This window comes from Rousettus aegyptiacus, unplaced genomic scaffold (genome assembly GCF_014176215.1).
Source record: "Rousettus aegyptiacus isolate mRouAeg1 unplaced genomic scaffold, mRouAeg1.p scaffold_m13_p_13, whole genome shotgun sequence".
Classification (NCBI taxonomy): Eukaryota; Metazoa; Chordata; class Mammalia; order Chiroptera; family Pteropodidae; genus Rousettus; species Rousettus aegyptiacus.
The window spans coordinates 76,611,495-76,628,900 of NW_023416288.1; the positions used below are offsets into that span (position 1 = coordinate 76,611,495).

General features: G+C 33.1%; 1 protein-coding gene across 1 annotated transcript in view; it reads left to right on the forward strand.

The window, feature by feature from the left end:
• Positions 1 to 468: 468 nt before the first annotated feature.
• Positions 469 to 17,406, forward strand: part of POU6F2 (POU class 6 homeobox 2) — a 451,279-nt gene continuing 434,341 nt past the window's right edge. The window contains exon 1 of the mRNA XM_036231030.1: positions 469 to 887. Coding sequence (XP_036086923.1) covers positions 783 to 887 — 105 coding nt within the window. The 5' untranslated portion in view covers positions 469 to 782. The remainder of the gene's footprint in view (positions 888 to 17,406) is intronic.

Here is a 17,406-nt window from a genome sequence, read left to right on the forward strand (position 1 = left end):
GCTGACCCATAATACATCAACTATCCTAGAGTGTGTGGGGATCAAATAGCTTAAACTAAATGAAAAATAAAAATAAAAGGAAATATTTGTCATCACGTTACATCAGTTTAGATGAGCTGAAAGTAAATCATTTCCTAACGTTTTAGAATATGAAAAGTTTAGTGACTACTATTTATACACTTTGAATATTTTATATTTGAGTGGTCATAACAGTTTACACAAACTATTGTATATATCCATTTCCAATGAAAAAATATCAGGGTATCTGTGTTAAGTGGTGGTTAACATTTCAAGCTTTTTTTAGGAAGGTGACGTTGCATAAAACTGCAGAGATTACCATATACTGTCAAAGGTCATTTAGAGAATCTAAAAATAAAATCATTAGGGACACCTTAGGAGAATTAGGGTAATTAATTATAATTGAAAAAATATATAGTGATATAGAAATCAGTTTCAATTATCATATGAAATAGTTAATTTTGTTTTTGTTTTAAACATAGGTTTCTAGAGCATTAAAAAATCTTCCACCTTTAGTGGAAGATTACAGCCAATGTTTTGTCTTTGGTGAATAGCTGTTTGTCTCACTTTATTTACTTGGTATTGGATATTTGTCAATGTCATTTCACATCTACAGAAAATTCTTATGCTCTATGGAGGTAGTGAATGTGTGTGTGTGTGTCTGCCGGAGGTCACATGACAGTTTCATCCTATTTGGTGGAGCAGCTTGACTTTTTTTCCCCTTGCTTTTGGTGATGGTTGTGAGTGCAGAAGTTGATTGACAGATGCATGCCAGAAACCCCCATTCTCCTTTTCAAAGACAAGATATGATGGATTGTGATCTCTCAGCCCAGCAGGACACGGGGACCATGCAAGCTGTAATTGGTCAGGTATGGAGTCAGCCATTTCTCAACTCCCCGTTTTTCCACAAGGGTCTCACCATATGATTCACATAATTCATATTTACAGTACCATCTTTCTATCTGTATCTCCAGCTACCTGCCAGCGTAGTGCTGAAAGCGCGAAAGGCAAAAGGCACCCATTAAATCTAGCCAGGAAACCTCAGCTTAAAACTTCATTGCAATATTTAAAAACAAAAACTAAAACAATAAAAAATCAATGAACACATCTAGTTTATAATTTGATCTGAATGTTTAAAAAAATCTCTTTTAAAGAATTTCTTTTCTGTTGAGATTGTGATCTTTGAAAGAAATAAAGTGTGAGAAATAAAGTGTTTTCTAGGTAGTAGTGAAATTTTTTTCTGCTCAATATTTTTATTTTGATATTTTTTATATTCTCTCTTTTTTCTCTCTTTCCCCTCCCTTTCTCCCTCCCTTCCTCTCTCTCAAATATAAATATATAAATACACATGCCTTTACTTCTAACCCAGATGTGTGATTGAGCTTGGTAAATGTAGTAGTGGTCTTGGCTGCTGCAGAGGGGCAGGCTGCAAATTAAACACTGCCACAATCTGAAAGGTCCAGGTGGTCTGCTTGCGTTTCCTAATGCAATCCAGCACAACAGCTTTAATAAACAGCTCTATTTAGTTCCTCCTCCCTGTATCCAGGGAGGTGAACTGGTCTGGGGCTGCTGTGATGAAATGCCAGAAGAATATCTCTCAGAGGCCTCACAAGCTGATTTTTAGAGCTTTCCTGTTCTGTCGTCTTTGTCTTCCAAATGGGTCAGTGAGTCTTGCTCTTTCTGTTCAATGCTTTCTATTAAATTGGTACTTTCTGTTTGTGTTGAAATGTTTGCATTGTAAGCTAAATCAGGACAGGAAAGAATCATTGTATTTTCATTTGCCTTCAGATAACTGGAGTGGTGAAAGGAATACTTGTGCCCGGCTGCAAAGGAAGGGTGATTTTTCTGACTATGATGGGGGTGGGGTGAGGAAAAAGAAAATATATGTGGTTTCTTCCTTCCTTTTTTTTGTAATGAATTTTTGACCAAGATTTTCCTAAGTTATCTATGCTTATTATGAACTGTCAACTTATCAGAATATGGTTACGAATATTGATAAACTCCTAAAAGTTGTTTTTTTCTTTCTTTTTTTTTTTTGTACACTTTCCAGTCAAGACAAGCTGGCAAGGTGATGGCACAAAATTTGTTTCCCGTATGTTAATAGTATGGTGGAAAATGTACCATCCTATTCTGTTTTCTAAAAAATATAGCAAAGCACTTTAAGGTTCTGAAAGCACATGGTTTATTAATACCAGCATGCTTCATAATGTATTTTTAGATGGAAAATGTCAGATATATAATATCATGTTTCCATGAGTTCAAACTCTTAAAAGCGGTAGATATCTGTTTCAACAGAACAATACATATTTTTAAAACTTTCGAGTTGGTTTTGTTATACAGACATATATAAAGAGAAGTCTCCAGGCATACATTTGTTAGGAGAAAATATGTAAGGACTGATTTTATATACTGTTAATACCCATTTCAGTGCAAGTGCTCACTAATGAACAACTAAGTACATAAAGTCTATATACTATTGTGGCATATAGAATTAAATAAATACTTGTTTAAAAAAAACATTTTTGTGTAAATAAAACTTGAGCTCCTGATAACTGTCTTGTCATGTTTAATAAAACTTTTCTTAGATTGCAAGCATGTTTTCTCTTTCATATGTGATAGTATGATCTTAATACTGTGCAAAATCAGGACAGTTTCAGTCCCAAATAAGAAATAGGATTCCATTTTATATATATTTTTCTTACTTGGGAAAAGAAACCTTGGTGAAAAAACAGGCATGATACTTCTAATTTATTATTCAATATTGTTTATTGGAAATAATTGCAAAGATATATACTTTTAAAAGGTTCAAGTATATACTTTAAAAAAAGGAATCGGTATACACATTACAGATACCAGACTTAACTTCTAATTTGTCAGGATTTAAAATTTGTTGTTATTATTACATAGCTCTGTATTTTGTGTGTACTCTAAGTAATTTTTAAAAGCTCAGTATGTCCAGGTACTATATATGTTAATGACTTGTTATGAATACCTGGTAAATAGTTATGTCCAAGTAGCCACATGTTTTCTAAATATATTTTCTTATAAATTATTTATTTAGAAACTCAAATACTTGTCAGCTTGTGAATTACAAAAGCCATTATTATGAAGTTGTAAAAGTTTCTGTACTAAAAATGTACAAATTAAAATGGATATTACTTTTTGAACCTGAAACACTAAGTATTCAAAAGAAAAGAAAAATAGTATACTATCCCATATGCGTACCATAAAGTCAAAAAACCTGAATTGAACCCGAATCTACAGATATAAAAAGAAAGATGACATACAAATTTGAAATGAATTTCTTTTAATTGTTATAGCACAGATAAGAATATTGACTCAAATGACTACTTCTAACAGTAAAGACAAGAACGTGAAAATAATTTTTATTGCTTTGCAGTCACAATAATAAAAAAGAGATGGTTTATTTTCAGCTCTTGATTTCAATATCACCTTATACAGCAAATGTGACAGTCCCATTTGATAATGCAAATTTTTGTGTGTGTTCCTTCTCAAATACATATTGGAATAATAATTCTTTTCTTTTCTTTTTTTCTGCTCTGAGTTCTCTTCCTAAATGGCTTGGGGTTGGAGGGGCAAATAACACATTTTCAATGTTATTTTCCATTTAGAATACTAAAAGATTCCCATGCAGTATGATCTTTAGGTTTTTTTCATTCATCTCTAAGATCAAATATCCAGTTGCTTCTACTAGAGGGGAAGAGTGGACTTCTGTGTTGCTGGCCACGATCCAGCTCGGGAGAGTATATTGGCTTCTTAGAGCAGACACAGCTCATAATGGCTTTCCCCCAGGATTTTCTCTCCCCCAAGCAAGCAATCAAGCAGTCTAGTACATAAGAACATATTCCCAGTCTAGCTGATCAAGATCCAGAAACTTGGTTTATTCATTTAGTTTTTGGAAATTAATGGGATTTTTGATAGTTGTATGTAGTCAGCTCTCTAACCCCTTTAACTATAGGATGAATTGTTACCTGCAGATAGTTTTTCAAATCACTTGAAACTAAACAGTTAAGCAGGTTCTGAGCCATGGGTTTGAATATCATTTAAAGATGAAGTCTCACATTTCTACCTCTCATGGTCTTTAAATGTTTACTGCATCTTTTCTTTTTTGCAGACCTGAGCTCGTGAGTGACAGATTAGTTCATCAGTGTTTCAGACCTCCTGTTTTTTTAATTTTTTTTTCTCATCTCATGCAGATGGGTCACCATGTCCAATGCTCCTTCTGGCACTGTTGTCCCCAGAGGACCTTTGGTCAGCCTGCCATCTTGATGCGCAAGCCTGAGGGTCTGGGCTGGCTGCACATTTCTGTGACTGACTTCTGCAAATATTACAAAACAGAGGATATTAAAATTAGTTGTTAATAAAAACAACAGATGAGGCAAATTAGATAAAAATATTTATCAAGCATATCTAAGCATTTGCAGGGAATAGAAGAGACAGATGGTTGAAAGTGCTCATTGGCACACTTGCAGTGGACATGGCACAAAAGAGTGAAGGACCATGTTTAATAGCATTGCAAGTGTAATGAAAAAAACTTCTGCAATTTTCCTTACCAGTAAAATGAGTCTCTGTTTTTCAAGGTAAATTAGGCATTTTTAAGTATTTGAAAGTGGAACATTAGAAAAAGAATGCAGTTGTCCCAGACAATGCTCAGTGTGTGCTAATGGCTCAGAAGGGGAGTGAGGGTAATGATGCATTGGCCTAACTATCTCAGTGCATGTTTTCTCATATGAAGATTTTAAGACATAAAAATATTTCATTGTTCTGGTATCAAAACAATTTTGCACACACCTTACCTTGTTCCAAAAAGTATTTAATGTGGCTTTAAGAACAATGTGCTTACCTAGAACATATTTGAGCTGATGTGAAGTGGACGTGGCCTGGGGAGAGGAGACCCAGCAGTAATAACACACTTGCAGAGTGTTCTTGGTCCATTTAGACTGATTTTCATGCCCTCTGTATAAAAATTAAACTTTGGGGCTAAACTAACCCTGTTTTACACATGCCAAGAATAACTCTCATATACTTCAGGAAGTCAATTTTGTTGATGTGAATGAACGTCTTCTTTGAAACTGGCATCACTTCAACAAATTTATGCATTTTGGAGATGGGAAATTGTTGTTTGGATTTAATCGAGAAATTTTTTTTCAGGGTATTACAGTATGCAGTATAGATACTGGAAAAATACAAATTAATTGAGGATTATTCTTTCTGAATACAAAATGGTGCTAGTATTCCTTTTGTAAGTGCAGGACTCATCAAAATCGAATTTATACTACATATTTCTAATTGACCTTATACATTTTACTCAATATTCCACTTATATGTAGAAGAACATTGATGTTAGCTTTTTACTTTTTATCAGATGAACTCAATTTTTATTACCTTTAAAATATTTTTAAATTGAAGTTCGGTATATTACCTGAGTAGGTGTTTAAATTGTGAAGCCAATTTTGTCCATAAAAGTAAAATTTATCAATATTGGTAGTACTTTACCATAGTGTTAATAATACTAAACAACCAGTACATGAAATCTTGCCTTAAAATCAGATTTTCTTTTTCAATTCCTAAGTTCTATTAATGAAACTACATATACTATTCAAGTATCATTTCAGTGTTTAAGAATTTTAAGCTTTTGGATTCATATCTATAGAATATAGAGAAAGATCACTAAAACATTTAAAATATAAATGCTTCTGAAAGAAAGTTTGAATGTAACATGTTTCCTATATGTAAAATCTTTTATATTGTTCCAGAGGTGAGAGAAAGAAGGCATTCTTTTATTGAATGTTTCTTTGCTGTGTAAACTACATTTTATCAAACAGTTTAAAGCATACTTTTTAAAAAATCTTTATTGTTTGCCAAAATTAGAATTTAACTGCAGATACTAAAACTCTCCATTTTTCAATTGCATAGTGATATTATTGCTTTTTTTCTAATACTTTATACATCGAAAGTAAGGCTGTGAAATAATATACAAATGTGGAAGGATCCGGCTTGAAGAAAAAATATACAAAAAGATAAATATGACAATAATTTGAACACTAATTGAAAATCCAAATTACACAACTTCTAAATTAATTTGTATTTTGTGGCCAAACTTTTACTTGGGAGCTAATAGCTGCCCTAAATATAATTACAAACCTTCATTTATGTTCTTTTGGTCTGTCATTCCTCTCTTTCTCCCTCCCTCTTTTTTTCTTTCTTCTTCTCCTTCTCCTACCTCTTCCTTTTCCTCTCCCTCTCCTTCTCTCCTTCTTCTTCTTCTTCTTCTTCTTCTTCTTCTTCTTCTTCTTCTTCTTCTTCTTCTTCTTCTTCTTCTTCTTCTATTATTTATTATTATTATTATTATTATTATTATTATTATTATTAGGTGAAGTGTGTGTGCCCAATAAAGTAAATTGCCAAGTCAATCCTTGTTCTGGGATCACATGTCAATTACTCTGTTAGCCATGTTGTCCTGAGCTAGTCCAAAATTGTAATAAAAATTTGTAGTAATTTTACTTTTTACACATTTCTTCTGAATCTTAAATTGGAAAAGGGGTTGTGAGAGACTGTCATTACATTTCAGTAAGAGTCATTTTTTTTTTATTATTTTCTTGTCCTTCCCAATTCTGCAATGTGAGTCAATATGGCAAATATTGCCTAATTTTTATTTGATAATATCCTTCCTGGTTTTCCCTATGCTTGTGCTATTTTCTTTACCCCAGCTATAATCGACCATATTATTGTTATTTAAGAGCTACCTCTTCTTCTAAATATAAAACCACTGTATGTAAATAGTAGCAAAATATTTGAAAACATTTCTGATTATTTTTATTTAAGGCAACTTTCTAGGTTTTAAAACATTTTATTTTTTAAGTTGGTTGGTTTCAGAAAATACTTTTTGTTTTATCACTACCTTTAAAACCCCCATAACATGAAGGACTCTTTTCTCAAGAGACAGAGATTAGCTGTTGATACTTGAAACTGATTCCTGGCGAACTGCAAACCTTACTCCCTTTAGCAGCATTTTTCTAGCCTTAAGAACAACAACAACAACAAAAAGAGTATGAACAGAATATTTTAAATATCACCTAATTTTAGTTTTCTCTATGATAAGAGAGACCCATATAATTTCCAGTTCTCATCTCCTAAGGTCAAAGATGTAAAATAATGTGTTGACACCTTGTGTGAAAAGGAAATAGTTACTCAGATGCATTGCTCTGGCATTTTGCACTCTTCCTTCACTGTCATTTCTTCATCAGCTTTTCTTTTCCTTTCTACTGTAATCCAGAGTCAGTTTGATGAGTAGTAAGTGAAAAGTAAATCCTTGTGGGCTGCCCAAGCAGCAAAGGGCACTGGAGAGAGAAAGACCTGAAGCAAAACAAAGCAAACGGTAGCAGAAAACTCATCAACACACTTGCTTCTGTAGTTCTTATTTTTGTTAAGTTATTTTATAATCTTACTTCGTCTTAGGTAGCAATTTTAGATCATACAGGTAAGCTGTAAAGCAATAGTGTAGAACAGGAAAAATAAAATTAAAAGACAAAACGAAAAAGAAAAAAATACTTTATAGTGCTTGTGCCATGGACCACAAATTTTAAAATTAAGGAACACTTTATTTTTGGAGCTTTTTATGAGTTTAACTGGTGCTGTGAAATAGCAACCTTATTAAAACAGATTTTTCTGGTTGTTGATTTAATGATGACAGTTTGCATATTTTATGACTTTGAATTTTTTTTATAAATAATTAGAAACCATTTTAAGAAGAAAATATTGATTCTTAACACTTAAAGACTTAAAGAAACAAATATACTTTAAAAATTAAATACCTATTAAATTGTATTTTTAGCATGAATCAGAAGAACTCAGGTAAACTCCTCTTTAAAAGAATAAAATGTGTCATTTATAGAGAGCTTAGCTTTCAGTACAGATTTATATACAGATTTTTTAAAAATAAAATTATTGTTGAGAGTGAGAGATAAATATTGCACCAACACAAAAGCATGGATATCAGAAACCCTAACTGATATTGAAGCTATATGAAAAAAACCAGTAGATGTTTCTTAGATCTTCAATTGTATTCCTTCAAAATTGAAGGCCAGCATGGGTGAGAATGGAGCCAGACACACAGAACTAGGTTGTAGCAGGCCAGACTTGTTTCAGACAGAGCTAGTTAACTTTGTGAGCTTTAAATAACACTAGAAAACAAGGCTCTTTTAACCTTTTGGAGAAAAGGTTGAGAGTTGGGACAAATGTAAAATGCTGCTTAAAGTGCAAGAATAAAGCCAAGAACATCAAGCTCATTTCACTTAGTGTCAATCCTGATGATTCATCATTATGATCAGGGCAAACCGTGGTCTCTGGGCTGAAACAATTTTATCCATTTTTTTTTTTTTTTAACAGAATGTTCCAACTTGGATCTTATATCCTTAGGGTTACAATATTGAATTCTGAATCGGGAAACTTAATCTTGCAGCCAGATTTGACAAGATGCTGGTTGAATGGTAGGCAGAAGTGATGATTGTGGGATTTAATGCCTCAGGTCAGAATTTGGGAAAATAAGAGATTTTGTGGAAATTTGGCTGTGATATGAGAACCCCAAATTTGAAAATTTTTCACTATTCATATCAGCAATGGTCTTTTGGGTTTGAAAAGTAGATCACAGCTATAATAATTTTCTCTGTTTTAAATATTTCTTTAACAGAGTGAGTTTTTTACACATTCTTAAGTGTATTTCTTAGTGTATTTCTAATTTTACTAATGTAAAAAGTGTTTCTAGTAATATTCAAAAGGTTTCTGGAAACAAAGGATAACATTATTGTTCAAAACAATCAAGACAATCATATTTTGTATTCTGGCAAAATGCTAATACTGAATTTAGGAACTAAGATTGTTTCTTTTTTGAAAACTTTTCCCATTTGTGAATAACTATGTCTAGATTTTCAGGGACTAAAGAATTTAGAGTGAAAATGAAAATGAGGCACTCTAATTAGTGAAAACACATATGCAAACACACCTTAGATATTTTAGGAATGCTTGGCTATTTAACCTTTAATAATCTAAAAATATTTTGTCTCTGTTTTTGAGTTTAATACATGAAAAAATTATGATAGGCGTTTACTTAAAATACTGCTCCTCTCAGCTAAGTTGTTCAAGAAAATGAAAAAATACTTTGCAACTTCTAGAAATCAAGATTATTGTAGAAATCTATGTTTATAGTTGATCAATATACTGCAAAAGTATGGTTATTGTTGTTATTTCCTTTCAAAACCAGGGGTACTTTGTTTTGTCAGGTACTCCCATTTTATAGCTACTTTCTATAAGTGCTGAAACATATCAACAGGGATTGTTTTCTCTCTTTCTACCATTATGCAGCAAATAGAATTTAAACAGCTAGTTCAAGGAGAGAGTGGAACATCTGTGTAAAATCTACAGAACATGAATACAATTCTTATATGTAGTTGATTGAGGTGAGTTACATGGTGGAATCATATGAGTCTTTAAAAAATAATTTTTATCAAACAAATCATAAAAGTAATGTGTTTATGACAACATTTCAACAACACAAGAGAGTATAAAGTGATAAGCAAAGTGCCGACACTCATTGAACATTTCATGTTGTTATAACTAGATCTTCATCATTCTCTATAGTTTTCCTTTTATGAATATACACTGATTTATTTAACCAGTTCTCTTCCTTTTTTTAATTGAGATATAATTGACACACTTTATTGTATTACTTTCAGGTATACAGCATAATAATGCAAAATTTGTATATCTTGAGAAATATTTACCACAATAAGTAACCCATTCTCTATTTATGAACATCTAACTTTTAAAAAATAAGTTATTCTCTGCAATGAGACTAATAAGTAGAGATGTTTTATTTCTCTTAGCACAAAACTTCCAGAATTTTTCAAATGGAGTTTGCTCCACCAAAAGAACTCATAAGTAGTATCTCAAGAGAGAAAATGAGGTATAATGTTAAAAATGAAGGATAGCTTTGTGCCATAAGAATAGATATTTGTCATTTATATACTGAACACTCAAACCAATTAAAATACCATAAAGATCACAACATTGTATTTAATAACAAATAAGAATAAGAGATAATGACATAAAGTACCAGTTCTCAATCATTATAACTTTAAATCTCTATGTTTGTTCCAAGACATCAACTCAACATAACAAAATGTATAGTTTATTTTCTTTCATAGGCCTCAATACTATTTATTAAGATAATTGACAGAGATGTATGTTTCTAATGCAAGATTCAGTTAGTATACCTAGATTAGTGAAAAAGAGATCAGAAGACATTTGTGGTAATTAATGTCAATTAAATTCTTGTTTTTTATATTTTATAGTGTTGGACCAATCCTTCAACAGTGATTCATTTCTTTTAGAATATGTTTTTGCTCATCCACCTTAACCTCATCACTTCAAATATGTTAAGAAGGAAGCGAAGTGGGTAGTAATTAAAATCTTATATATTTGTGTAAGAGATGGAAATATGAGCTGATGGTGAAATCTTTCCCAGAATTAATTCAACTGAACTAGTAGTTGGGTGGGTGTATGTTTTCTCTTTCCCTGTTTTTCCCCACAGATGCTGGGACAAGTACCTTGTACAGGAAATGATTATGGTTCATTTATAGGTTTAAAGGTAGCGTGCTCTCTTACCCAAGGATCAAGACAGGTCCTTAAGAGCAATTTGCAGAGCATATCATTGATATTCATTCTTTCATTTGAAACCCACACCTGTGAGAAGCAGCTACAAATCATCGCTCCCATTTTTATGGAATTGAAAGCTAACTCAGTGTTTATATGTCTTAGTGATAGCCACATTGCTAATGAATAGAAGTGAGTTTTGAATCCAGACATTCTTTCTAAGGGTTCACAGTTTTCCTCTATATAAGTTCTTAACTCTGGCTGCCTTTTAGAACCACCTGGGGGCAACCTTTGACTCATTCCCAGAAAATTGATTCAACTCATCTGAATATTGGCATTTTAAAACAGCTTTATAGGGGATTCTAATGCACTGTATCATAGTGCCTCTTAAAATGAATGAATACTAGTTGTAAGAGTGAGAAAGGAACAATGAATATTAAACAATGTAACTCCCCCGCTGCCCCAATCATAATCTACAGCAGAAAAAGTGTGGAGGGAATGGGAATTTAGTCATGTATTCATGTATGTGTGTGTGTGTGTGTGTGTGTGTGTGTGTGTATGTTCAGTGAGAAGCTTTGTTGAATATCTGAGATAATGTTTAATAACTTTTTTGTTATTCAGAAAAGGGTTAGATATTTAGTCACCTCAAAAATCACAACACTAATAATAATATACCAATTAGTGAGCACTTACTAGGTGCTGAGCATTTTATAAGCATATTTTAGCCCTCACAACAGATCTGTGAGGTAGATACTATTATTATCTACATTTTGCTAATTAGTTGATTAAGGAAGTGGCACAGGATCACACAAACAGTATGTGGCAAAACTGGAATTTAACCTGAGGGTTTTAGAGGCCAGAGTGTAAATGCTTAATCATTCACAAAATCGTAGAATTGAAACCTGGCTCCATTGTACCTGGAAAGTACAATTCTTAGTATCTTAGTATCTTCTCTTGATGAAGGCAGATTTTTATGGCAGAAATATCTCTCAATTCTTCTGTGTCTCTTTCATTCCCTACCCTCATCCTCCCATTTTCTATCTCTCTCTCTCCTGCTTCCCTCTTTTCCTCCCTCTGTTTTCTTGTCTTCTTCCTCTTCCTTCTAAGAATTTCTGATTCATTCATTTCCTATATAAGAATTTTACTGTTGCCATCATTATCTGTTATAATTGGGTGTTACACAGTGGTTTGGAAAATGATTCTTTTATAATCTATAAAACAATAGATAATGAATTGAAGGACAGAAGAGCAGATTTGTACTCTCCATAAAGAATTGTTACTAGCTAAACAAGAAATCACACTGACCTCGATCTCCTAGTACTCCTATAGATACACCTTCAGACCCAGCAGACCTTAAACAGAATAGCCAGTAGGCACTATTCTGTATGTAGAGGAGCAAAATCTCTGTAGACAATTTCAGGGAAGATGTAAAAACAATTTTATGTTTTATAATATATAGTTATAACAATGTAAATAAAATATATAAAATATAAAACAAGTTTATATTTTATAATAATCCACACTCTGAGATTCATAGCATTAGAAATTATTTTCTCTGCCTTTCATCTTTTAACCAATTAACATTCTATTATCTACCTATAATCTATCTATCTATCTATCTATCTATCTATCTATCTATCTATCTATCATCTATCTTTTAACTGATTAACATTATTGCCAGTTTTGAAATCAAACATTAAATTTGCAAAATGAGCTTGTTTTCTCTCTTTATTCTCATAAACACTCAACTAAATTCTAGCCAAATGTGCATAGGCATATCTAAACTAATTTTTATGAAATAATTATATTGTTATAATTAAGAGTTATGGTCATGGGAAATCGGCAGTTCTACCTAGGAGATATTTCTTAACTCACATACTATTAAAGTGTTGTGGGAATTTCAATTCTACTTCAGAACAAAATAAAATAAACAAAGGGTATCTTTTATCCCGTTTAACTGTTTTTAACCAAATTTCTTCCTGTCAAGTGATATTTTCAATGTTGGTGGCCTTGGAGGCAGTAGTGGGGCTGAAAAAGAATCTCTTCTTTACCCAGTAGTTTGAATTTTTCACAAAGCATTAATTTCATTTGCATTTCTGTGTTGTGGATGAAGGACCAAGTACAGTTTTCTCTTAAATAACTCTTTTAACTTTTACATATAATTTGGTTATGTTAGAACTTATGAATGTACAGTTAAGAAAAAATATGATGATTTGATGAAATGAATCACCGTGATCTTCAACAAAGTACTTACTGCTTTGGAACATCAGATATGAGCATAGGCTTGGTAAAGACATATTTTGCCTAGGGTTTATAATCCACTATAGTATATCTTATATGTTGATCTGCCACCCTTCCATACCGACATCCTTTCTCTCAGTAACCACTCTGAATCAAAGGCAGGAGACATGGCCATTGTTCAGACAGATGTGCTGAGTCTTGATAACAACTCCTGTAAGAGCCCAGCAGTGTGGAAAATTGTCGAAATGGAATAAAAATGAAGTGTATGCTAGAATTCAAGAAAGCAGACAAGTATATGAGTCAAAGAATTTGTTTATTAAGATCTTTGAAGGTTTCCTCATCTATTTACACCTGTTTTCCTTCAATATTTCTTGATGGTTTTCCAGTTGGACCAAATCTTTGTTAGAAATAGAGTTTTAAAGGAAACATTAAAGGTAAGAAATCATTCTACCTCTTGGTTATTTGGTTAAACTCAGCACATGAAATTGACATCATATCCCAACACAGGGGGGTAAATTATGTTTATGAGCAAATGAATATAAAATGTATCCCTGATCCACTAGCCATTATTTAATTTTAGGAAAAATTACAATTATATATTAATAAAAAATAAATAAGTGCCTAATGCATTCGGTTCTTTTATTCTATTGGGATTTCATAAGATCCTTTCTTCAATTCTTGACTTAATGTTCACTTTATTATTTACAGAACTTGTTAAAAAAGGACTTTACATCTACAGTCAGATGGGCCTGATAATTTCCCATGGGCCCACATTTTGATATTAGGACAGCCTACTAAAGGAAAGTTAGAGTCTGATAAAGAAATTCATTTACTCAAGATTTCTGCTTCCTATTAGTAGTAGGACAAAGAGGGAAAATATATTAAACTTCTGTGTGGATGTAGAGGACCATGGATGTTAGAGTCTTGTCACTTACCATTATGATATAAAATTTCTCCTCTCGTGGGTGAGAAGTCTATTCACATGAAAACAGAATTTCCACACCACCCATTTCCTGATCAATTCCTTTCAACCTGTTTTTGCACAAGACAGGTGATATTGGTGTCATTGGAGACATTGTCAGACTGAGAATCCCCTTCCCTCCAAAAAGGGGAGTTTGACTAAAATAAGGTCTTGGGCTTGTTGAATTTTCACTTTACTGCAGAAGTGCTTCCTTCTCTTTCCTTCTCTTCCCTTCCCTTCCCTTCCCTTCCCTTCTCTTCCCTTCCCTTCCCTTCCCTTCCCTTCCCTTCCATCACTCCCTTCCCCCCATCTTCTCTCTCTCTCCCCCTCCCTCTCTTCCTTTTTTCTTCCATTTATCTATTCATCTTTCTTTCTGTTCCATAATTCATATAAGAATAGTTAAAGAGTTAAAAGAGTTACTGTAGATTGATTATACAAGATTTTTTTTTCTCTTTACCTCACCATCTTAGTCTCTCCCCTTGTTCCCTACTTTCCCAAACAATTCTTAGGTCTTTCTAGAGGTTCATCCTAACATGTAGCAGGTACTCAATAATTGCTTTGGACTGACTTTTTTAAATTACAACTCTTACTCTTCTAATTTTTATCTTGGTAGAATGCTCTTCTCATGTGGTTTTGAATCCTCGAGTTACCCTTGCTCCATTTAGTTCCCTCTCAACAGCCCTTGTCTGAGAAATTTTTTGTGTGTTTTACTCCAGTTTTATTTCAGAATGTGTAAATAGGCTATTCTTGAAAATTATTGTTTGCCATTTTTACACTGATGTCTTAAAGTAAATTGGGCTTCCTCAGTTGTATTTTCTTGTTCATATTCCATAGTGCATTTAATTTAAGCAGTCACCACTACAATATCCAGTGGATGCTTATTTTTAGCACATCTTAATGTTGAATCTTAAAATATGAAGGAAGGATGCAAGGTCCTATTTAACAGACCTTAAAACACAGAGAGGAGTAGAGAATGAAAGCATGGAATTTGTTTCAGAAGTTTGTAATAACTAGATGTTAAGTTGTATGTGGATCAAGTAAATAAGACATGACCAAGAAACATAAGTAAAGGACATTTATAAATCTGATGTCGTTTTCAGAAATTTTATAAAAAATATTTTTTATATTTGGTTAGTGGTGAAATATGTTCTAATACTTTACCAACTCTAAAACATATTCTTTAAAAAATTACTTTGGGTGGAAAGACTATTGACTGTGGATAATTTTCATTTTTCTAAAGTCTGGGAAATGGTTTATTCAAATCATGCCCTAAAACTCTGAATACTGAAGGCCACAGAGTTATTAGCAGCTACACGTGTACTTACAAATTGAAAAAGTTAATGAATAAAAAACATAACAAATGAAGAGATTATTTTGGTACTTCTAAAACAATGGCATAAATTTAGGATCTACAACTACTTTAGTTGATTCTTGAATAAAATTTTCTAAAAATAATGCATAAGCAAAGTTATGTTAATAAACTGTTTTATATTTTATATTTCTGTGTGGTAAATAAATGTGACATCTGAAAATTAAAAATTTAATTTCTTCTTGTTTTCTTTAATCATTTTAAGCACAATGATTAAATAAGTATTGCTCTTCTGCATAACAAACGGAGGAAAAAAAATATAGGCATAGTTAAAAAAAAAAGATTTCTTAGACTAGATCAGTAAAAAATAAAGTGTTGATTAGTTTTATTTATTTAAATAAATGTTGTGAAAAACAGTTATGAGTTTCAAGTTTCAAATTAGAATTCTGTTATAAAATGTGAAATGGTATCTACAAAGAAAAACATGAAATTGTCAAAGATATTGTTTGAGGAAAAAATGATGAGTTTTTAGGAGTTGGAGATTTAGATTGAAGAAAGTCTGCCTAGCATCTGAAGTGATACTAAGCAACAATAATTTTTAATTTCAGGATTTAACATATATACACACATACACATGCACACAAACATACATTCACATATGTATGTACACACATATGAATCAATGGTTTTTCCATATAGGGAATCTTTGTTTTTCCCTCTCACATAAAATCTTGTAAAACCTCTAAACTACTTCATGTTTGATCTATCACTGTAGAATTCCACGGAAGGGGAAGTGTCTGGCGCTCCGAGAGCATAGAGCCTTTTGGTAGATGAGAGGAGCATGTTCTCAAGGGCTAAAGCCTCCCTCTGGGGGCAAAATTTAGCTCCAGTCATTCCTTAGCACCTTTTACTGCCCTGGATAGTATGCATTTTCTCATCTCTTCTAAAAGTGATTTTTCTACTTGTCTTAACTTTGTTCACCTAGAATTCAAAGTATCTGAGGCTAACAGAGAGGCAAAATCATTGATTTTGTTAGTGCCAACTCTTTGTTGTTCTCAGTTTCCCTGTAGTAATTGAGATTTGAATGAAAATCATGTCATTCCTTTCTAAATGAATGAGAATTCCAAGCTGCAGTAGTGTTCCAAGGACAAGGGCAGGTGAAGCAACAATCTAGAAATAGGAAAGCCAGACAGGAGAGGCAGAGGGTCAGCAATACAGATGGAGTGTCAAGAGGGTACAATGACCAGCACCTAGAAGGTTCTAGAAGAGGAAAGGAGGGTAGGAGGGAAGGGATAAAAAAGGAGACTGAATTCTGCATGTCCTGGAGAAGGAAGGAGAAGATCATTCAGCAACAAAAATGCCATTACCAGGACCACAGTGCAGAGGGAGGATTTTGGCACAGAAACAAGGTGGCTGCCTGACTATGAAACACAGGGCACAGGGCAGAGCAGGACTAGAAGACTGACATGAGTGTTCTTTCTAATTCCCATGATAGGAACTTATAAACAGAGCTAGGGTCAGTCCCAGCATGACGTGCTGGTCAGCAGCCCGCAGGATAAAGAAGCGTTGTGTGGTCAGAGAAACAGGCTGACTTTCCCTTATTTTCTCCATTTCCCAATTTTCTCCACCACTTTCATTCCTCATTTCATGCCTGTACTCTGCTCCCTGCTCCTTCAGTCCCCATGATAATTCATACTGCCCTCAATCCCCAATAAAATCTTACAACTTGCCAATTTGATCTTGTTATTGCTCTGCTTAGGCTCCCCTCTCCACCACCTTTTAAATTCCTAATGTGACAATGTTTAAACTCTCCAAAATCCAGCACCTTCTTATTTTCCTAGTCTTTGACTCCCAACAGTCCCCTACAGATCTCATGGAGCCCTCCAAAAGGATTCCCCAGAAGAAATCACTAGAAAGCAGTGGACTAGCAAATATTAAATTAGCCACAAAAAATCTGAAGCCCAGTGTTTAATTTTTGAGGTTACTTCTTTATAATTCAGTGTGCACATCTTGATGCCTTTGTGCCTCAATTACTTGTGTTTGAAGGAGGCTAAACAATACTGAATTATTTCCAAAATATTCCTTGGTATTTCTTTAATATCTATCTATTCCGTGTCTTCACATATTATTAGAATTATACGAACCGGGATAATTTAATTAAGTTGATGACATGAAGTCTCAAGGGATTTCTTTTTTCATACCCCAA